The sequence below is a fragment of the Melozone crissalis genome, unplaced genomic scaffold, assembly GCF_028551555.1.
Source record: "Melozone crissalis strain CALT ecotype California unplaced genomic scaffold, PUWL_Pcris_2 ptg000063l_1, whole genome shotgun sequence".
NCBI lineage: Eukaryota > Metazoa > Chordata > Aves > Passeriformes > Passerellidae > Melozone > Melozone crissalis.
In genome coordinates this window covers 13,577,904-13,600,827 of record NW_026535841.1, presented here as the reverse complement: position 1 = coordinate 13,600,827, position 22,924 = coordinate 13,577,904, and the positions used below count along the sequence as shown (strand labels likewise).

Genomic DNA, 22,924 nt, shown 5'->3' with positions numbered 1-22,924 from the left:
TGTGTAAGACTTTTCAATGCCACAGTGCTGATGTTCTCCAACGCCAGGAGATTTTATCGCTTGTGAAGACCAAAATATTAAGCTCTGGCTTGGAGTTCTCTGTTGTGTGATGAATTTTTCCAAGGGGCAGGTCCCTGGGCAGACCTGGCTCATTCCCATTCATGGAATCAGGTGGGCAGTGTTGGTGACATCTGTGACCACTGAGGTCTGCTGTGGGGGTGCTGTGGGTACCAGGCAGGGATGCACTGACAGCAGGGGGATGGTGCAGAGCAGGCTCCCTGCACGGTCACATTGGTCACATCTCTCTTAGCACCTTTGAAGTCGCTGTTATATTGCACAGAAGCTTTGTGTACAGCAAATACAGGAACTGGAAGCTCTCCTGGTCGTGCTGTGGTGAGGCACCTGCTGCAGGCTTTGCAGCTGGGACAGGGCTGGGTTTGGCCAGGGCCATTTGCCTGAGCCTTGCCACGGGCAGGGTGACTCCCACAGCTGCTTTTCTTCTTGGGCTGACTCTTTCAGAGTGCTGGTGTGCAGATCAGGCTCTGTGTGGGTGCACAAGGCTCCAGTGAGGAGTCTGCACACCTACAGCTGCATCAGTGCTTTTGAGGACCAGCCAGCAGTGGGGGATAGATGAGACTTTGGAAACTCTCCACGGGGGTGGATGCGGGGGCAAGCGGCAGGGCTGTGTGCCAGCCTTTGGTGAGACAATCCTTGGGAAACTCATCCTGCCCTGAGAGTGTGAGAGGTGCCTGGTGCTGGAGAGCTACGTGAGCTGGACCCCTGGAGCTGAAATCCCTTCCCCTGGAAAGTTTTCCCAGATTTGCCTTGCCCAGCCCCACTGGTTGTGCCAGGAGCCCAGACCCCAGCCCACCCCTGCTCCCCAGCCTGGGGCTCAGCTCCCTGGTTTAGGCAGCTAAACTGGGATTTTCTCTCTCCCTTACCCCAAAATAGCTAAAACTGCTTATTTTATCTGAACCTCTGAAAATCCATCTCCTCATCCCCATCACTGTCAGGTACTTGGCTGTAGCAGCTCAGCCCCTGGTGTCGGCAGCACGCAGTGATCTGGATTTATTGGACTGTCAGTAACCCCCTGAACAGCCCGGCTCTGCGAGGAAGTGCTGTTTACTGAAAATGTCATCTTTTATTTAGACGGCTGCTACAGCCAGCCCATGTCTTTTTTCCAGGCCTGTTTAATTAGTAAGCGCTGCGCAGCCCCTGACACGTGTTCCTGGGTGGTTTTTGTGCCTGCAATAAGCGCTAGGTAGCGTGGCCGGGGGCGGGAGGGGACGGGCAAGGGCTGCTCTGCGGCAGGGAGGGGAGGGAAGCGAGGGCAGCTCAACTCTAATGATCACATGCTCGTCAAGAGATGAATCCTAGAAAGGGCATCTCTGCGTGCGTGCCGGTCTGCCCGCCCTCCTCCTCCTCCTCTTCCTCCTCCTCCTGCTCCTCCTGGCAGGGCAGCGGCGCTGAGGTACCGGCACAGGACGGCTCGGATGATTTAAAGCCGTGATAACCCGAGTGCCGGTCCGGAGGCTGAGCTGAACCTTTTCTCTCAGGCAGGGATGGGATTTGTGCCGGCTCCGTGGAGGTTTCAGGAGTGGTTTGAGCAGAGAGCCGCGACTCGTAACCGATGGCACAAGTAACTTTTTTCTTCCTGTCCCCTTTCCTCCCTGCAGAAGAAGGCGGAGGCTGCCCACCGGATCCTGGAAGGGCTGGGTCCGCAGGTGGAGCTGGTGAGTGTTCCCGTGCTGGGGGAGCGGTCCTGCGTGGCTGTCCCTGTGTCCCTGTGGCTGTCCGTGTGTCTGTCACAGGGAAATGCGCTGCTGGCCCGGACCTCTGGCTGGCACCGCACCAAAGCAGGAAGCGAAGTGACTGAGATGAGTACTGAAACGCAGGCACACACACACACAGAGCCCTCCTCGCTGAGGTTTAACCCTTTGGCTCCCTCCTCCCGCGCTGCGGTGGAGCTGGGGGGTGGAGGGGGCTCTGGCACATTCTGCCTCCACTGGGGATGCTGAGGCTTCGTCTGCACAGCACCAGCACTGTGGGGCTGCTGCCTGCTCAGCTGCTGCCTCTCAGCCAGCCTCAGTGCTGTGGGGAGGGATGGCTGCTTGGACTCTCCTCTGTCCCACCCACTGACAATGGAGGAGGATGCTGAAGGGTTCTCTGTGAGCTGCCTCAACCTGCAGGTATCAGCACTTACACACTTCCTATTCCACTCTCTCTCATGCACGGGGAAGCTGAGAAAACAACTTAGGACAGATTGTCAGTTTGGGGCTTCTCCCTCATCTGGAAAAATCCATCTGTAGTCAAAGGACTGACTGCTGGAGGGGCAGCTGGACACAACCCCTGGGGCTGAGTCGTGGAGAAGGGTGCCTGGGGAAGGTGCACTGGCAGTGATGCTGCTGGAAGGATCAGAGCCAGTCTGACAGACGTTCCCTGCTCTGCACCAGCCGTGGGATGCAGTGGATGGAGTCTGCAGGAGATGGAGCAGGCAGCTCAGGCTTCCACAGCTGTAATTTGCACTTGTCTTGTGGGGGTGGCACTAATTGCTGTCTTCCCCTGTGCATGAGGGAGAGGTCACACGTGACAAAGCCCACTTCCTCGTAGAGGAGGTAACACTCATTATTATTCCTCTGAGTCACCGGGGTCAAACCCTTTGCTCTTTCTGCTCTGAAGATTGGCAGTGCCCAGGCTTGGTGCTTCCTCATCCAAAAGATGTTGCATTTCCTTTCCTTCCTCCTCCTTTCTTTGGTTTGTTTTGGTTTTGTTTTTTTTTTTTTTCACTCTGTTTCTTGTTTTTTTCATTTTGTTGATGTTTTCTCCATGGCTGTTGACACTGCACGGTGGGGGCTGTAACAGAGCCCAGTGCAAACCTTTCCTCTGTCTCTGTGCCTTGCTCATTGGAGGGCAGGGGAAAAGGGAAAACCTCACTGAGAGAAGCCAGCTGGGCATCCTGCACACTGTCTGGTCCATCTGCCACGGGAGAGGCGCTTCCTATGGCCCAGCAGTGCCCAGGACCTGCCAACAGCCTCCAAGAGACAAGATGAATGGTCACAGCTCCTTCTGAGCTGGAAAGGAAGCAGCTCCAGGAAGGGGAGCACGCTGTGCCTGATGCTCATCCTGCCCCAGCGTGTCACACACCACATGCTCCAGCCTTGGAGCTGCCCCAGCCCGCGGGTCTCCTGCAGGGAGGTTGGGCATCCTGGTGCCAGTCCAGTCTGTGCAGGGAGGGGTGTGGCTGTCAGCAGGCGGGCTGTGTGTTGCTGTCAGCTCTGTGGGATGTGCTGTCCTGGCTGTTCAGAGGGCTCTGGTGGGTGCCTTTGGAGCAGTGCTGGTGCTGGATGCATGCTGGCTCAGGAATGAGCAGCGTGCTGGAGCTCATGGGGTGGGCTGGGAGGTTGTGCTGGGAATTGGTCACTCATGGCACCAGTACTGCTGTGCTGGCAGACAGGAGCAGGAGGCCGAGGATTTCTGGGAAGCAGGGATCCAGTTTGGGTCCTGGGCAGCTGGTGCTCCCCTCTGGGTCAGGAGCAGGTTGTGAGTCAGTAAACCAGGGCTCTGCTCATGTCATCCCTGCAGTGTAGTGGTACCATTTAAAAAATGTCCACATTTTCCCCAGGAGAAATGGTTTTGAGACGTATAATCTGAACCCTGCAGTCCCCAGAAAGCAATTGAGACCTTTCTGGTTTATTTCTAAGAGCTTTCAGTAAATACAAGGCTTTTCCAGTAATAGCTTTGCATTGCAATTATGTTTTTCTAAAATGTCATTCTCCAGAGAAATGTATTACATGTTCCTAACCCTGGAGAAACACTGGGTATGTTTTGAACATCACCTTACCTATCTGACCTGTGAGCTGTACTTCTGCTTACTTACTGAGAAAGGTGGAATTGGGAGTTGTTGGTGGCTCTGAGGGAAGATGCTGTTTCTCAGCCCCTGCCCTGCTGAGAATAAAGTTTCCTCAAGTATTTAGTCTGTAAGTTCTCTGTGGGTAAGTAGAACTTGTCTCCTGGGCTTGCTCCACTGCTGAGGCTGTTGTGCAGATAGAAATCTCTTTGAGGTGCTGGTGTCATGTGGATCTTGGGTTCTGGTCCCAGAATTTCATATTTCTGAGTGTTTGGGCATTTATTTTAAAATTATGTGTTCTTGTCTGCTAACACTTAAGTTTTCTAGCTAAGACTCTTAAGTGTTCATATCATTGATAGGTTGTAGTTGAGAGGAGTCATTAGCTTTTGGTCAGCTGGTTGGCATCAGGGCATCTGTGATGTCCATGTGCACATGAGCATTTTCCAACCCGGGTCCAAACCAGAATGTTAATTGCACTGCTTCTCCCAGGAGGAAGGTCTGTGTGACCTGCAACGTGGAAGCTTCTTTGCTTTGATATTTATGAGCAAGGAGGGAAGGGAGATGATCATTCCTCAGTACTTCCAGTTCCTGCAGTCCTCTCCCAGAAGACAGTCACTGGTCAAGGCCTGCCAGCTTTCCAGGGTGACTGAGGATGTGATGCTCTGGAGCTGTGGCTGTTCCTCCTGCCTGTGGTGCAGACCTGCCTCTGGAGCTACGTGCTGAGACGGATGTCTGTGTTCCTCTGAGTTTTCCGAGCATGAAGTGCACAGCCAGCTCTGAGTCTGGAGTCACACCAGCAGATCTGAGAGGATTCCTGTTGGAAGCACCCCTGGGGAAGGGATACCTCTGAGAATGTCACCTTCACGAGGATCTGCTCGTCCCTCTCATCTGCCCTGGCTCTGCCAGCACACAGTGGCCAGGTGTCCCTGGCAGTGTCTCCTGGCAGGCTTGCAGCCAGGTGATGGGTGCATGGATGGCTGTCAGCACTCCTGGAACACAGGGGTTCATGCCCTGTGCCTGTCTGCCTGGGGATTACGTGCCTCTGCCTGCCCCTGCTGCCCAGGATTACGTGTACTTTCACAGAGGAGAGGGACACGTCCAAGGACAGCCAGAAAGAGAAGCTGATGACCTGCTGGTGCTGCAGTGATGGAGCAGGGACAGCTACACCCAGTCTCTGTTCTGTGAGGATTGATGTGGCTGTCCTGTGTGGTGAAGCAGAATCTGTGTTTTACAGAGAAGTAGAAACAGGCTGTGTGGAAAAACAAGCTTCTGTGCCAAGCACCTGTGATGGTGATAGGGAGATACCACAGAGGATGTGGGAGTAACACCTTCTTCAGACTGGAGGGGAAAAGGACCCATCTTTGTTTACGCGTCCTGTCGCCTCCAGTGCTGCTCACCTGGTTGAGCAGATGCTCAGCACATGCTTTGCTCTTTTCCTGTGTTTAATCTGGGGTGAAATTGGGTAAACCCAGAGCACATCCTCAACCCTATTGACCACAGGAGCAGGGTGAGCTGGTGTGTGCATCCATGGTCAGGGTGCTGCCTTCAGCCAGGCCATCACATGTGCCTCTGCCTGTGCTGGTGACAGATGTGAGATGCTCACAGCTGGTTTGGGGAAGGTTTGTGGATGAACTGCTTCAGTACTTGGTGATGTTTTTGTGGTCAGACCTGAGCTGTGCTCTTTAGGTGATGGTTGCTGGTGATGGTTGGTCTGTGGCAAGATTTTGGTTATCCCACTCTTGGACATGTTCCCAGCGGCTTAAGACAATGAATAGAAGTGTTGAAGGGCTTAATCCTGAGCACCCTGTCAGCCTGCTGATGTGGACACAATCGGTGGCAGCCCCTGGAGTGTGTGCTGAGCTGGATGGGATTGAGCCTGGTCTCTGGCATCTCTCCCTCACAGAGGTGGGACCCTCCAGATTGCCAAGGATAAATCCCTGGGAAGGCAGAGGTAGCCGGGCAGTGACCGGGGATGGATCCAGCTCTCCTGACTCCCCACGGAGCTCCCTGCCATGTCCCCACTGAGGCTGTGGGGCACAGAGCAGCCCTGGGGAAAGCACATTCTGATGGCCAGATGGGCATCGCTGTCCTCAGGTGTGCAGGGGGAGCTGGCAGCGCTGGAAGCCCCAGGAGCAAACGCTTGTCCTGCCCGCAGTTCCCCGTGCCTGGCTCGCTGGGCGGGCTCAGGCAGGCTTTTAGCGCGTAGACATAACAACTCACAGCTCACAGACTGTCTCTCCGCGCTCCCCGAGCCCCGCTCTCCCCTCGCCTCCCCCGTGTCATATGTTGCGAGGCGCAGTGCGTTTTTTAATCGGTGAATAACAGCGCGTCCCCGCCGCGCCGATCCGAGCCCAGCCGGGCTGCCCGCCCTCCCCCGGGATGCTCCGGGATGCAGCGGGACCCTGCCGGCAGCCAGCAGCCTCCAGTACGGCCGGGAGAGGGGCTGGGTGCCACCGCTGGTGGCTTTGAGTTCCTAAATGTCAGACCGCACCATTTATGCCTTCGTTTCTCTGATTTGTTTCAGCCGTTATACAACCAGCCTTCAGACACCAGGCAGTACCATGAGAACATTAAAATGTAAGTATGTGGCGATGAAGCTGTTGTAAATGTCAGGTTGGGCAGTAGAGGGGAGCAGGAGGGGTGCCAGCTTGCTCCCAGACCCCAATTAAAGCAGCTGAGGAATTGTGAGCATCCTGTCGGAGCTGCTCTGGGTGCCTGGAGCACAAACCAGCTCCAGGAGCTCAGCAGTCAGGGGCTGTAGCTGAGGGTGGATGCTGAAGGTGCTGTTTGATTTTCTCTGGGTCGGCTGCATGGGGGTCCTTGATGCTTTCCCAGACAACACTTACCTTAAGTGCTTTCTTCTCTGTGTTTCTCCCGTACTGAAATATGAAATCAGCTGCCTGTGTGTGTGTGTGTGTTTGCATGCGAGAAAGATGAGGTAAAATGAAAAGTTGCAATTACAATTAGATTTTCATGAAGGACCTCTTGAATGTCTAATAACAACTGGTTATTTCAAAGATACTTACTGAGACTTAGCAATCATCTAATTTGACTTATCACCTCAATACATGATTTAATCATCAGCATGTGTTTAATAACCACAGTGACTTCCTGAACATAGAAGAACTATAACAGATAATGAGAATAGCGATAATTGTGATTATTGTTGAAAATTTAAATAGTCAAACCAGATCTGAAACTTTTTATCTGCCTTGAATGAACTGATGATTGCTCTGAGCTGCCTGCAGCGAGTCTATTTTGGTACCAGCTCGGTCAGCTGGTGATAATCATCTTTAATAATCTATTAACAAAAGTTAATAATCTCTTGCTTTTCAGCGGTATGTTAATTGATCCCGGGGGTTTATGAGGGAAGAGTTCCTGTACCTTTGCTCTAGGGGAGCATGGCAGGAGGTGGCAATGTTTAGGGGCTCCATGTCCTGATATAGAGGGATAGAGGGCTGCAGGGAGGAGGCTTTGGTGATGTGACCCCGCTGCTCGCTGCCAGGCTCTGTTCCTGCTCCGCCCAGAGCTTCCTGTGTCATCCCAGCAATGCTCTCCCTGCAGAGCATTCCAGCCCAGAGTCACCCCCAGCCCCTCAATTCCTGCAGAGCATAGAGTGTCCCTGTCACTTTGGGGGCTCCCTGTCAGTTCAGGGTGTCCCTGTCACTTCTGGGGGTCCCCTTCAGTTCAGGGGGCTGATGGGTGATAAACCATCTTGTGTGGCCCAAGGATGGCTCTCTGCATTGCTGGACATGCTCACCCCCAGCTCTGCTGGGCTTTGGGAGTCACCAGCTCTCGGGGATGCCTTGAGGGGCCCCACGGCCATCCCAGTGCGGGTGCTGAAGGTGGCAGCTTCAAGCTGATCCCTACTGTTGTCCTTCAAAGAACGAGTTAAAAGTAGATTCAGATACTTCACCCACTCTCCACTCCCCTGCCAATATCTGTGGGTTTGTGATCACATTTTCCTGTGATTTAAACCATTTCCTGTCCTGGGTTGCTGCCTGAAAGATGGGCGCAAACAAAACTGACTGCGCAGGTCAGGAGTGAAACTGTGGTGAGAGGTGAAGCCCCATCAATCCAGCCAGCAGGGCAGGTGTTCCCTTCCCTCCCTGCCCCTGCAGGCTTGTCCCCACCCCACACAGTGACAGTCCCCACGTGGCTGTAGCTGTGGCAGGGACAGCCCAAGGAGAGGTTGGAACAGGCAGGCTTGGGGTTAATGTTCGCTGTGATTAATGCTGCAAAAATACGGGAAGGAAACCACACATTTTAATGAAAAGCCTCCGTCTCCTCCTTCCAGAAACCTGGCAATTAGCTGCCTTCAGCTGGTTATTGATGCCAGCCGAGCACAGTTACAGATCTGGGTCAGTGAAAGGCCCCTGAGCAATCTGGGCTCCAGATGTTGGCTGGTTTTGGCCACAGGTCTGTCTTGGAGGTCCCTGGGTCTGGTCTGCACTTTGCTACTTGTTGGTGGAGAAATTGGTGTGTCTTTACTCCCATCTCCCTGTCTGTGCTGCACCTTAAAGGATATTTTGATGCCTGGGAGTTAGATAGGAAATCAAGAATTTGGTGATTCTTCCAAACAAATGATTCAGGGTCCTTTGACCAAAAAGATATCAGACTCCTCTGTTTTGACTGAGTTCCACTTGGATCTGCTCTACAATTTTTCCACAAGCTGAATTTGAAGATATTTTTTGTCTTTTCCTTGTTCTTAATATGTTTGTGCCTTTCTGCTCCAGAAGAGCAGCTTCTGCTCCATAGCCTGGAGGTGGCTGTTTCCATAGAGGATGGAGTAAATCCTCAGGGTGCTGGGAGATACCAGCCAGATGCATTAGAACATCAGGACAGCTGCCAGGACGCCACAGGTTATATTCTGCCAAGGTGTAATTGGATGCAGATTCTCCAGAACAGCTTCACCCTATGCAGATTTAACCATGATGAAAAAACCTTTTGGCAGATTGCTGGAAAAATCATCCGGCTTGTGATTCTGTCCACAAATCCTCACTGCATCCTGGCTGTGTTGAACTGCCCCATGTGAAGCTGGTTTGGAGCCCCATGGGCACAAGATGGCCAGGCTGCTATTGTCACAAATACCTTTTATAGCTTTTTTTATTTTTTTTGCTTTGTTTTTAAATGCTTCTTAGTGTGAATTTTTTATTCTCAGTTGAATGTTTGCAAGTGTCAGTGGGAAGGCATTTGAATATCAGAAAGCCAGGATTCCTCGATTTCTCCACAGCTATACTCTGTGCCTTGCAACACTCATTTAATTCTCCCTTCTTGTTTGCTTTGCTTTTCTGCTGGGATGAGTCACGTATGCTAATAGAGCTGGCTGGGGACTTACCGGGAGAATTTCTGCTCTCACTGAAATGTTACCGGTCTCTTATATTCATGGAGTTTTATGGCCTGTCTCCTATTCAGTACAGTTAAAATTAATTTCATGCCCCAGTTCATTCCAGTGTTTGCAGCTTCAAAAGCTTTTAAGTCCTGTTTAGCTGCCTGGCTGTGCTCTGCTCCTCGCCTGCGCGGTCCCTTTGGTTCACCTGTGAGTGCAGGCTTCGAGCAAACATGGTTAATTTTGTATGCTACATCTGCTGTGGGATCCAAGGCACCCTTGAGTGGTTTGTTCCAAAGCCTTGACCTACCTTTGATGGGACCGTGTCCTTTCTGTTTGAAATTCCTGTGTTGTTGGAGAGAAGGGCTCTGCCATTTCCCCATCAAGAAAAGAGGAGGGCAAGGTGGCATTTAGTGGCCTCATTTCATAGGGATGGGGTGAGCTTTGCTCCTGTGGCTGGTTTGTCAAGGTGAGAATTTTTTGGCTTTGCAGCAGACTGAAAAGTTTATCCAAGATGCATCACAGCCCTGAGCACAGCTGGAAACCACTCGAGTGATTCTGCATCAGTTGAGAAGGCTACAAAAGAGCCTTTTCCTACATCTTGATGAAACACAACAAATGCAGAATATGCTGGTGCACCAGTGAAGCACCAGGGCCTCTGGTCAGGGTCTTTATTTCAGGGCTTTGCCAGCTGCTTGTACAAGGATGAGAGCTGCCCTTCCCACCCTGCCCCTGTAGTGACTCTGCGTATTCCCCAGGCTCAGGCTCCAAAGATATTAACCTTCTTTCCTCCAAGTGTTTGAGAAATGACAAGATGTTGTTCACATGAGCAGGATCAATTACCTGCTGTCTGTCTGAAGAGATATTCTCCAAGGGGGCCTTGGTCTCTAGGCAGGAGATTCCTGCTCGGTCAGCCATGAAAACACCCGGCAGGGCTCTCCTCCCCCTTCCCAAAGCAGTCATCCTGCAGTCACATTCTGTGAGACTTGTATCTGAAAGCAAAATGTGAGCTTCCCTGAGCCTTGAAAAAGCAGACAGAAAGCAAAGGGAATAGCCCAGGGTAAGTGCATGCAAGGTGCTGTTCACAGGGTTTGCTTTAAGCCTCCCCTTCAAGAGCTTCTCCTTGCTTTACACTGAAATTCAGGAATCTTGGGGGAAATCAGATTGTGTCCCCTCAAGATGCTTAGGGAGGTGTTGGAGAACCTCTCTGGATGTACAGTTAAAACAGAAGGAGAGCTCGGTGTGGTTTGGGTTTTCTCACATGCCCAGATCCAGCAGCAGCAGAGCTGGCTGCACTGTTAATATTTGCACATCTGGGCTCCTGTCTGCAGCTGAGAGCTTCTTGGGGAGAGGGCAGGAAATCTGCCTCTGCAGAATCAAAATCTGAAGTCAGGATTTTCACAGAGGTTTCAGGGCTTCTGAATCTCTTTTTGTTTTCGAAGTGCCCCCCCCAAAAGAGCAGAACAGCTGCCTTCTGAAAATCTCAAACTGTGGCTTTCCAAATCACTTTTCACATTGGGAAATTTAAGTCATCTTTTCATTACTTGCTGTTTAGGGGATTTAGTAGCACTGGATTGCCTCTAAATTCATAGTTGAAGCCTGACATGTAACACAAATGTTCTTTCAAACCCTGTCATTACTAATGCATTCTCTTTCAGGTCTTTTTATTAGTGCTTGTAGACATTTTCCTCATTAGAAATTCACCTAGCAGCTTCCTGCTCATCCCATTCAAGGTTTCTCATCTCTTTTATTCTCTATTGGCATGCACCAAGGCAGCAGATTACCTGGTGATGAATTACTAAATGATGGAGACACACACTGCTACCTTCTGCTTCTTCCTCTTGCCAGTAAAAAGCCAGTTCCGGTTTGGAGGGGGAGTCACTTGCAACACTTGGGCTTGTGTTGTCCCTTTGGGCTTCAGGGCATGGCAGAGGTGTTTCTGGGCACCACCAGCCTGCCTGACTGTACATCCAGAGTTACAAACCTCTGCCCCTTCACCCTCAGAGGCACGGATGGTGCTGAGGGTTTATCCATCCCAGTGCCCAGGGGCTCTGGGATAAATACCTAAAGATCTGCTTTGCTTTTCTTCCCCAGAAAGGGTTTCTAAATATTGCAAGGAGCTGCTGTGAACAGCTGGCTCTCCAGAAGCGTGCCCTGCCTTGGGGTTAGTGGGTTACAGTGTGTTAGCAGCTGGAGCTGTGTGCTGCAGCCATTTCAGAGCGAGCAGGGAATGAGTGCAGTGACCTGTGAGCAGGGTGAGCTGCTCCTGCCCTCGCTGTGGACTCCTGTGGCTGCCCTGAGCTGCGGCTGGGGATCCTGGCACAGCCCTGCACAGGAGCAGAGGGGAGGACAGAGCTCTTTGGGTCTCCATTGCCTCTAGGCTGGTTTCAGAGCTCTTTGGGTCTCCATTGCCTCTAGGCTGGTTTCACCTCAGAGTGTTCTTGCTGTGCTCCTGAGGTCTCCTGATCTGCAGGTCTCTCATTTCCCTGTGCTTTGTTTGGCTGGAGCTTCCTCAGTTTCCTACCCTTGCCTGTGTGATCCATCTCGCTGTACAATGGCTTTGCCAGCTGCTCGCTGCCTCCTTCCCATCACTCTTTGAGTTTGGTCCCTACTTTGTTTGCTCTGGCTGATGAAAGACGTTCCTGTGTAATTAAATACCCCTGATTAGCTTTGCTCAAATAGCAAACTTGCTTTCATCTCGTCTCGCACCGGTTGAAGGTCTCCCCAGGCTTGGCCAGGTGTGCATCAGCCCTTTGTGTCCTTTGGGAGCTTCTCCAGGGCTTTGGCAGCTCCCCACGTGGGCACACAGCAGCCCTGACACGCAGGCATGCACCCACATCCTTTTAACAGCAGCCTCAGGAAGGACCCGTGTGGACCTGGGCCAAGTGGCTCAAAAGTCAGAGCTACAGGTTCTCTCCTTGACTGGCTCCATTGTGAAAGACACAAAACAAAAGCAACCTTGGGCCAAGGCAGGGAAGGTGGAAGCAGCTGCCTGCCACAGGGCTGGCTTGGCTGTGCTGGCAGTGGGAAATGGGTTTCACTCGGCAGTTTGGGGCTGGCTCTGAGAGCTGTGCTCCTGTGTGAGCTCACCAGGCAGTGGGGCAGGGGGGAGAGATGAGCTCTGCAGCACAGGGAAGTCAGGAGTGGAGATGGGCTCCATCCGCAGATGAATTGTTGACCGCAAGGATGGGGATGTGCCATCGGGCAGCCTCTGGACACCAGCTCACCAGAGCTGGGGGGCTCTGTGTCCATCCCAGCCTGCCCAGTCCTAGGGACACTGCTGAGGGTAAGCAGGGAGCTCACACATCCTCCCCAGCCGGTGCGGTGTGACAGGCCAGCCCAGCAATTCTTTCAGCTGCCCACAAGAGTCACTGTTGCTTTATCTAAGGAGCACCATTCCTCCTGCCTGGGAGCCGCCTGATTCCTTCCCCCCTGTGCAGTTCAGGTCTCCATCCTTGGTGCTTTCCCCAGCAAACCGCAGGGCTCAGGCAGGGGAGGAGGAGAAGGGAGGAAGGCTGGCACCTTGCACGAGCAGCCCTTGCCATGTGCCTCTCCTCGGTGGTTGTTTCAGTGCCCAGCTCCCAGCAGACAGCCTTCACCTTCCTCTCCTGTGCACAGCAGTTATGCTGGGCTGGCTGATTTGCCCAGGGAGCACAGCGTGTGCTTGGGAGACACATGGCCCGAATTAACCTCGCTGCAAACGGTTTCTAAGTAACAGCAGTACATGTAGCAAGATAAACTGTGAAGCCTATTTATATTTACCAAGATTGTATTAACCTTTGAAAGGTTGACCTTATGCAAAAACAAAACAAAACAAAAAGATAAAGTGGCAAAAACATTCAGGGCATGAGGGGGTTTGTTGTTGTTGTAATCCTTTCACTCTTTGATTACTGCAGCCTTGGTGGTGGTAAACATACCCTGGCTTTCAAGGCGTTTCTGATTTTTGCAGCTGCAGAGCCATCAAGGCTTTGCCTGTGTTCGCACTTTCAAGGTCAGCCATGATGCCCAACTCAAGGCAACCCATCAGCTGCGTAAGAGCTGCTGATTTCCTGCATTTGCTCTCCTGTTTTCTAAGAACTTGTGCAGCACATCCAGCAGCAGCAGCAGCAGGGTGTCAGAACCCCAGGATGCTCCTGATGTCACCCAGGTGACATGGGGAGAGCAGGGCCTGATTGAGCTGGGCTGGCCCCAAGGGACAATCCAGGACCCATCTCACACATGAGCATCATTAGCACCACCCCAAAGGTTTCCTTGTTGGAGCTTCCATCGGAATCAGGGATAAACAAACAGCAGGAATGTGTTTGTTGGGCACAGTGACCCTGCAAAGAGCTGAACCTTGGAAGGAAATGTGTCTGGCTGGGTCTCTGTGAGAGGGTTTGCTGCCCTCTGAGGCACCACACGGTGCTGGGGCCGTGGGGGAAAGCTCACAGTGTGTGATGTGAAGGGATGCAGGAGCCTGTGGGGAGCTGGGGCTGGCAGACCAGTGCTGCAGGGAGCTGTGGTTCCCAGGGCCGCCCTTGCTGTGGGCTCACTGTCATTCCTGTGAGTGCCCATGCATGGTTAGTGCTGTAGCAAGAAGAGAGTTTAAAAAAATATTGATGCTTTCTGCAATGTTCTCCATCCCCAAACTTTGCCAGGACTGCCCCCAGTTCTCTCTAAGTGATCTGGGCCCTCTGCCCCTTCCCAAACAATCCTGTTTGCTGCTCATTATGCTGAGGGATTTCCAAGGGCAGGAGGATGGGCTTTCCCTTCCTGCTAGCCACACAGGGGGGGAATGAGGAAGCAGCAAGGGTGTCTCTTCATTCAGCTAAATCCCACAGAACATGCCTACATGAGACTGCTAAGCTCCTGATCAGTAATTACACACTGCAGCTCTGCCTTTAATCGGGATAAAAGACTTAAGGAAACTCCTCTGCCCCTGGTCTCTACCTTTTACCTAGAGACTTTATTGCTGTGAATATTAGCAACAGGAGCAGCCACAGGAGCTCAGCTCTGGGGCTCACGCTGCCTCTGGGAGCTTCTGCAGCCTTTTCAGCTCTGTTCTGCTCCCGTGCTGCTTCTCTTTGAGCAGTTCTTTCATGCTGCCTTTAGAAAGTAGAAAGAAGAAGAAAGCGAGGGGATGTTTGGGCAGACGCTGGGGTGATTGGGGTTGTGGTGGCCGGATTCCCCCTTGAGGTCCCAATTCGGCAAGTGGCTGAGCTCTCCTGGCTGGCTGTTTGCAGCTCTGTCGGGCTCAGCTCCAAGGAAGCAGGAGGTCAGGAGATTAGTGCTGCAAGCCCTGCTGTGATCCTGCCTCCTTATCAGGCCCTCAGAGCCCTTGGGGGAGCGTGTGTGCTCTGACATCCCCATCACTGCTGGTCTGAGTGCCCAGGGTGGGCTCTGCTCGGGGGTGCCACCTCCTGCCATGCAGAGCTTGGCCTGAGCCCCCCAGCTCTTGGCACCCACTGGGGTTCTGCAGAAAATGTGAAATCAGTGAAGGAGCAGCCTGACCCATGGTCATGCAGAGCTGAGTGTCTGCTCACGTGTGTGCTGAGAACACAGGGAAGGTTTGCAGTGGGACTTTATTAATTTAGTTCTCAACTTTAGTCCTGGTTTACCCACAGATGGGTGAAGTTCCCAGTCTCAGAGGTTTGTTGGTCTTTCTCTAAGCTGGCTCCAGGTCTGAGATAAGAGCATTTGCTGTTCTCAAGCTGATGCAATTCCAAGTTAAGGTGGAAACTGTGCTGCTGCGCACTCTTTTGGGAGTGGGGAAAGCCAGGCTCTGTATTTCAGCCGCCTCGTTAATCAGATCTCATCTTTTTTTTCTCTCTCTTTACAGAAACCAGGCAATGCGGAAAAAGTTAATTTTATACTTTAAGAGGAGAAATCATGCGCGCAAACAGTGGGTAAGCGATTCCCTCAGACCTTATTTTCTATGTATAAAAGAGCGTAATTTATTATGTGAGAAAGAAAAGGATGGTTTCCAGCAGAGAGGTGCTGCTACTCTGTACTTTGCCTGTTACATTACTGTGGAATCTCTCCCGCTTAAAATAACACGAGAAGGAGAGGTCCCGGAGCCTGCTGCAGGCAGCGCCTCCCTCTGCAAGTGCCTCCCACAGAGCAAACGCTTGGGGCTGGCTTAATCACAGCAGAGCCCATCATTGATCTCAGAAAGCCTATTCACAGCATAAACGTCTGCTTTGTGAGTAATTGAACCCTAAGAGAGGTGTGAAACACGCTGACTCTGCTTCGGGTAAATGGTCTGAAGGCTGCTCTGCCTCCTTCCAGCTGACCACACAGCAATGTTCTAGGAATTTGTGGTTTAAAAACAAAAGTCAAGCTCCGTGCCAGTTTGTTTCTAGGCAATGCTGCCTGCGAGAGAGTTCCAGTGACCTTGAAGGACACAGGTCCTGGTTGGGTAAGGGGCAAGGCAGGGCTGGTCATGAGGCTTCAAAGGCGTTTGTTGCAAAGTCTGCAGTTCTCAGAGGAGAAAGTTCAAGTGGGTTTCACAGAATTTGTACATTTTCCGTGCTGACACTTGCAGTGGTTCCCAGCAGGAGCTGGAAGACAAAGCCAGCACAGAAGGGGAAATGCCAGGAAAACCAGTGGCTCCCACCAGGCAGGTGGATTTTGCAGAGTCTTTCAGTGATGGGTGATTCAGCTCGCAGGGCTTCACGTTTCACAAGGAAAATGTAAATGCTGTTTTGTGTTTTCTGTCCTGGGGCAGCTCAAGAGCCAGTGTTAGTGTCTTGCATTGGCAATGGTGCAGGTTTTCTCAATATCTTCAGGGCTGGTTTTGGACAGAACTGTCAAAACTGGGAGGAATTGTTGGAAAAATTCAAAATAACAAGCCTGGGAAGTGGTTTGAAGGCTGTACCTTTAAAAGTGACTTCCAATACATACATTTCTAAGGCAGATATCACATTATTTTCTAATTTATTTTGAATAATTCTTTTCCTTCCTCATGCTTTCCCTTTTCATGCTGTTTTCTACCAGTATTCCAAAAGCCACAGACCTTGCATTCCCAAGGAATGGTTGTATCTCCCATTTGTGCCCAAATACGTGTTCACTTAGACTTGTCCATGATAAAGCTTCTCCCAGGCAAGGGGTACAGGGCTTACAGCTCCATCAGGATGTGGCACAGCAGTCCAGTGATGCTCTGGGCACCTCCCCTCCTGCAGCTGAGGATTCTGCATGGTGGGAAATGGGTCAATATTCCCTTCCTCAAAAAAGGGATTGCAGAGCACCACGTGGTTTTGTTGGAAGCAGGAGGGAAGTGCCCAGGAACTGCTTTCTGGTGGAAATGGCTGGTTGCTGTGCTAAACCTGGAGTGAGCTGCTCTGTGTGAATATCAAGGAGCTGGGGGAAAAGGTTTAATTAGGCTGCAAGAGCACAGTTCCTAAAATACGACTTGCAGTAAAGTCGCCTGTCATGCAAAATAGGTGAATTTCTGCCAGCCAGTTTATTCAGTGTCCTTGAAAGGGGATTTTTCAGTTTAGGGAAGCGTTTTGCCTATTCTACAAAATAGGCAACATACGGTTGCTGAATTTGCAAAGTGAATACATTTGCTGATTCTGTTTGCAAAATGGGTATGCTTAGCTATTTTTCTGCCTATTTTGTAGCAGACCCTATTTTTAGCAAAGCCCATCCACATGCCAGCGTTTCTTTCTGGCTCTTTTGCTTTCTGGGGTATTGTTGCTGCCTGGGGCTGGCTGGAGCAGGGTCAGAGCAGGGTCCAGCCCCCAGAGCCCCATCCCAGAGGATCCACAGGGCTCCCTCCTGCCTGCACGGAGGTCAGCACAGCAGAGAACATTTAATTGCCGTCGGGGGGATGATGCAGAGAGGGAATGGTGAAGGGAGCTGTTCTGCCTGTGAGAGGTTGGTCTCCATCAGCCAAGGGAGGAAAACCACGGGGCTTGCAGAGGGATTGGACTGGTTCCTCCTGTCACCTTGGCTCTCCTCCTCCCTCCAGAGAGCTGCTCTGTTCCCTGGAGCGGTGGGAGGGCTGGGGCTTGGCACAGCCCACGAGCTGCCTTCAGCTGCTACGGCAGCGTTACTATCCATCCATTTTTAGATCCCTGCCGGGTCCGGTTGGGCTCGCTGTCACTCACTGGTGTGATGGAGAGGGGAGCGGAGGGGGCACCCCTGCCCAAAGCCAGCACAGATGGCGGCTCAGGAGTGGCCATGCTTGCTTAGAGCTGCTCAGAGGAAGCACGGAGAAGGAATAGATGCTTCTGTTCGTGAAGTGCCTGACCAGGAGCTTCTCCTGGTGGTGGAGCTGTGATGATCTGAGGAGTTTGCAGTGCTGTAGGATGCCTGGAATCCTGGCTTTTGAAGGATGCAGGAGATTGCAGGGAGTGTGTGTCCCAGCTGGAGCAAAAGGCACTGGATGGGGATGCTGCAGCCCAGCCCAGCTGAAGTTTGCATGGTGGGGAGCTCAGGAGATGCTCAGCCAGTCCATTGTGAAGCCGTGCTCTGGAGGGCAGAGCTGTGCCAGGGGGAAGCTTTGGTACTGCTGCCCTGCTGCCAGGGTTGAGCTGCTGGGGAATTAGCAGCGTGACATTGATGTTGCTTTTTCCATCTTCCAATGCCAGTTCCTTAGGAGAGGAATTCTGGATAAAGCTTTTGTCGAGTTGTTCCACGGAGTGGAAGAAAAGGAGGAAGAAGAGCCGCCCTGCTGGCTGTGAGGCAGCCAGGGCCATGCCAGGTGGCTCTGCTGGGCTGGTGGCAACGTGGGGCCCAGCACTGGCTCATTCCCGCGGGGAATGACAAACCTTTCACAGCCCCAAGGCTTGTCAGCAGCCCGAGCCCTCGTGCTGGGCTCTCTCCCGGCCGCGCCGCGGGCTGGCAGCACCGGGCACCAGCTTCACAAACTCCATGGGGTATTTTTAGCTTCTTCCCAAATGTGATGCTCTGAAAGCAGGAGGATGTAGCAGATTTGCTGGCAGGGTGGGAGCTCTCGTTTTCAGGGGGCTGATGGCATTGCTTTGGGAGAGGTGAAAAGCAGCAGCTGCGATTCTGCCAAGCTGCCGCAGGCTGTTGGTGTTACCTGTAGCTCCTCGCCCAAAGTGTGAGATACCCCATGTGGGCTTTCAGGGCATTTCAGTTTCTGTTCTCCTTCCTTGTTTTTATCTCGTGGCTGTTTCCTTCAGCTCCTGATGGAACCCCAGCACCTCCTGTGCATCCATGCAGGGCAGGACAGTCTCTGGCTCCAGGCATGCAAGGGGGAATTGATTTATTTGCAGGGAAAGTGTTAATCTGGCTCAGCTCTGGGGCTTCAGGTGCTCTGTCTGCCTCACATTATTGTTGAGGTGCCTCCAAAAGGCCAAGGAGATCAAAGATGTGTTGCTGTTCTTGGATTATTGCCAGGCCTGGGATGGACAAACCAAACCCATGTGCCAGGATTGGTGTGACATGGGCTGCAGATTGCTGTGCATTTCCTTTGGTTTGGATTTTTTTTTACCTCTCCTAATTTTTCTTTGTGGCCAAGAGCAAATGGGATGAGAACAAAGCGCCTCTGGGAAATCCTGCAGCCTCAGACTTCTGGTCATAGGGCAGTGGTGGCAAGAGATGAGTTTATTTCTTAGAAATCTGGATTCCCTGTGTCTCTGTTGTAGTGCTGAGTGTGCTGGTGCTGAGCCACCCATTCTGGAAAGCAGCGTCAGGGTCAGGAGTGACCTGGGGTTTGCCATTAGAGCAACATCTGCTTTCACTTCCTGATTTGGGGCTTGGAAGGCATTTGTCAGACACAAACTGAAACCCTAAAACCCCTCTGGTCCCCCAGCTGCTCTCAGCTGAGGCTGGGCACTATCACTGCTGCCACTGTGGAGGCTCTCAGGGACCAGACAGGGATCTTCCCGCCATGGACCTTCCCTGTGCGTGGGTGTTCTCCTCCAGCAAGAGTGTGGCTGGAGGAGGGAGAGGAGATTTGGGGTGTAATGGGAGGAGACTCATTTGTGTTGCAAATCTTATTTCAGTGTTGCCGGGCTTGTCCCATAAATACCAGTCAGAAGTGCAGTGCTGGACCTGGTGGGTGTGCCATGTCACCCAGGGGCTCATGGTGTGGAAACTCTTTGCAGTGCCATGTTTTGGCAGAGCCTGGGTTTGCTGTGGGATGTGTTTGTCCTGTCACATGGGCCAAAAAAAGAGGAGCAGCAGCAGGAAAAGTACTTTGGCTTTTTAGGATGGTGAAGGAGCCGAGTGTGTGGCCAGGCCACCATGCTGTATGGCTTTGGGCCTGGGTGCCTGGCTCTTGATTTTGGGGAGCCAGGCCCTCGCCTGGAGCTGCCCCATGGCCCCAGTCCCATCATCACTGCAAGCACAGAGCTGTGACTGCTGGACCTGGTGTGTGTGGGTAGGAAGGGGTGCCTGGCCTTGGGCACCATGGCAAGCTCTCCCCAGCATGGTGAGCTGGTGGCTCCAAAATTATGGCCCTGCACACCCTGCTCAGATAGTGGAGACCACCTCTGCTGCCCCCGTTTATCCTCCCAAGGCCATGTCTCAGTCCCTCCTTGCTCAGTGGCCTCAGGCAGGCCCCTTGCTCTCTGCTGGGGTGTGGAGCAGGGGCTCCTCCCCAGCACAGGCTGCTGAACCAAGCTCCTGCTGGGCCAGAGGATGCTCAGTGAGATGTGCAGATGTGAGGGGTGGGCTGAGCCACGCTGGGTAGGAGTCCTGGTGCCACCAAACACGTTGGGTCTGGAGGGAAAGAGCCTGAGGGTACCTGATGGCCTGTTTTGAGAATTCACCCTTGGGTTGGCCCCAGGCCCTGGAGCATGTCCATGCCCTAATAAATTGTATTTCTTTAAGCAACATGACTCACGCTCAGCCTGAGCAGCCATCGAGGGCAAGGCCTGGAGGAGTTGCCCTTCCCAGGCACATCTCTGAGCTCCCTCTCTCGCTCTGCCCTTTCAGGAGCAGAAGTTTTGCCAGCGCTATGACCAGCTGATGGAGGCCTGGGAAAAGAAAGTGGAGCGCATAGAGAACAACCCTCGGCGGCGTGCCAAGGAGAGCAAAGTGCGCGAGTACTATGAGAAGCAATTCCCGGAGATCCGCAAGCAACGCGAGCTGCAAGAGCGCATGCAGAGGTTAGAGGAGAAGCGGTAGGAAGGGGCTGAGCTGGTATCAGACAGCCTTTCTTTTCTCTTTGGGAACGGGTGTGGGTTTGGTAGCGGGAGGAGCGGGCTGGGGCGGCTCTCGGTGCCTTTTCTCCCTCTCCAGTTAAAGGAAGACAGACAGACAGACGTGAGTCTTGCTGCTTTTTCCCCAGTTTCTGTCCATGATGAACTCTTCCCAGTACAAAAGGATAGGAAAAGTGAGGCCAATACCACAAGCAAGCCTTCGCCTTGAGTAATGAAAACAACTAAATTACAAAAGGCTATCACACCACACCACGTCCAACAACAGCACCAGCTAGTGTGGCAGAGCTTGGAAAATGCAAAAGGCTTAAGTCATGTAACTCAGAGGTTCAAATTGTCTCCCTTGCTGCTTTCTCCCCAGGGTGGCTCAACACAGAGCCAAAAGGAGCAAAAATGTCAGCAATGTGACTGCCTCTGTCACCTCTGCTGCTGATCTCCCAGCTGGCCACATCAGGGCCAGGGCTTGCTCCCCTGTGCCGGCCAGCTGGCTGGGACAGCCCTAATTCCTGCCTCACTGCTGTGCCCAGATTAAGATGTACAAAACTTGCAGGTGCATTTGGTCACGTTGATGATTTATTGCATGCACATGCTTTGATGGGAGCAGAAACATCTGCAGAGGTTGTTGGAATGACCACAGACAACATGAAGGGAGCAAAATGTCTCGCTGGAAGGGATGTCCCCTGTCTCTCCCACCCCTTGTCCTTTTTCTTCATTGGAAGTGCAATTGAGGTCATGTTGTTTTCTGCCAGGAGAAGACTCGATTTCATGATCTCCACCCTTTTTGCTGAAAACTCCCTGTCCTTCCCATTTCAGTCCTGGCACCTTGCCTGGGGTCACCTGATATGCAGAAAACCTAAACCCTTCTGCCAGCATCCCATCCTTGTGCCCCACTAACAACTGGGTGGGTCCAAACTTCCTAATTGATGGCTTTATTTGCCTGAAAGAGAAAGGGAGAAATGGTACTGAGAAATGCTTTAATTTTTTACCTGATTCATAAGAAAAGTTGTAGTTCCTTGGGATGTGTGGCTGTTGCTATAAGGGGAAGATGTCAGTGGATGGGTTTGATTTAAAACTTCCACAGCATTTTGCAAACCAGATGTGGTGGCACGGTGCTAACGGTTCAGTGCTGACACCAACACCTTTGTGCCATTGCTGTGGTGGGGTGAGCAGGGGAAAATGTGGGGGGAGAGTGTGGTTGGGCATGAAATGTTCTTGTGTTCTAGCAGTCCAGGAAGCTGACACAGGTAAGGAAAGTGGCTTTGAGGCTCTTGACCTGCAAGCCCCAAACGCAGGTGCCTTTCCCACAGTGTGGGACGGGGTGGCCTGGGTGGGATGTTGGGATATGGCTGTTATGGAGGTCAGAATGTTCTTGAAGGTGGTTTGCTGCTTATGAAGTGGAGCATCAGTGCCTGAGAGTGTCGCTGCCCTTTCCCAGCAGGGTAGGACAGAGGGGCAGTGGCGGGCTCTCCATGTCAGCCGCGCGCAGCGAGCACGAGGTGTCCGAGATCATCGACGGGCTCTCGGAGCAAGAGGTGAGAGCAGCTTCCCCTTCCTCCTCCTCCTCCTCTTCACCCCTCACTCTGTGTGCTCTGAGGAAGCCAAGACAGGACTGACGGGTCACACAGAGAAGTCCTGTGCCAAATCCCACTAACTTTGGGTCCCACTGAGGTTGGGGAGGTTGTCGTGATGCCAAACACTTTCTGGGTAGGATCCAAAGTCAGAGGTTTATTTAATACACATCAGCATCTTCCCAGCCACGTGAGAGATGTAATGGAGCTGTGCAATGGTTGTGCCAGAGCAGAACATGGAGCTGGTGGCCAGTAGGTTGGGTTTATCAGCATTTGGCTGTCTCTTAGGGGCCTGAAAGCCCAGCAGGCTGCTCATCCTGGGTAGCACCCCACAAACACCTCCTGGCTGTGGTTTATACTGGAAGTGAAGATGGGAAGGGGAAGGGCAGGGAGCCAGCACCCAGGCTGCTGGGTGGAGGGGTTTTTCTGTTTGGTTTTGTTTTGAATGGGCTGTGTGACTTGACACAGGGGAATCCTATGGGATGAATGGTTTGTACATGAGCCAGTTGGCCCACATCTTCTGGGAGTGCTCCATTCATCTTGAAACATCCCTGTGACCTCGGCTTCGTTTGGATCTGGTTTCACAAGGGTTCCACTCTTGGCACAGAGGCGAGCTGCAGTGAATGGATCATGTTTGGGAGGGGAGAGCAGCCCTTGCCCAGCAATAGCTGGGATGCTTGCTGCCTGTGCTCCACGGCTGATCCCTCTCTGGGATCCCAGGCACTTTGCTCTGAGACAGTTAAGGTGACAGCGTGGAGGACACAGATCTTGGAAACAGAGGGGAATTTCACAGCCCTGCAGAGGTGCTGGCCAAGAGGAGTGTTAGCTGATCCCCTCCATCCCCTGCACAGTGTGCTGCTAAACTCCACCCCAACAGCCTCCTGCTGAGCCCCAAATCTGCTTTGCTTGTCCTAGAGGAGACCTTAAGAGCTTCCAGCTCTTCCACAGGGTTGGAAGGAGCAGGGAGGTGAGAGCTGGGGAGCATCTCTGGCAGCAGGGCCAGCTCTCTGCCCCTGGAGAGGAGAGGAGTCTGGCTGGTGGGGCGTAGTGGCAGCACTCAGCACCC

The 22,924-nt window shown here is 52.5% G+C and overlaps 1 protein-coding gene across 1 annotated transcript in view; it reads left to right on the top strand.

The window, feature by feature from the left end:
• The window catches only part of NCOR2 (nuclear receptor corepressor 2), a 174,492-nt gene that overhangs the window by 75,446 nt on the left and 76,122 nt on the right, over window positions 1–22,924 (top strand). The window contains exons 7-11 of the mRNA XM_054288473.1: window positions 1,677–1,733; window positions 6,372–6,424; window positions 14,995–15,061; window positions 20,067–20,254; window positions 21,726–21,822. Of these exons, the coding sequence (XP_054144448.1) occupies window positions 1,677–1,733; window positions 6,372–6,424; window positions 14,995–15,061; window positions 20,067–20,254; window positions 21,726–21,822 (462 nt within the window). The remainder of the gene's footprint in view (window positions 1–1,676; window positions 1,734–6,371; window positions 6,425–14,994; window positions 15,062–20,066; window positions 20,255–21,725; window positions 21,823–22,924) is intronic.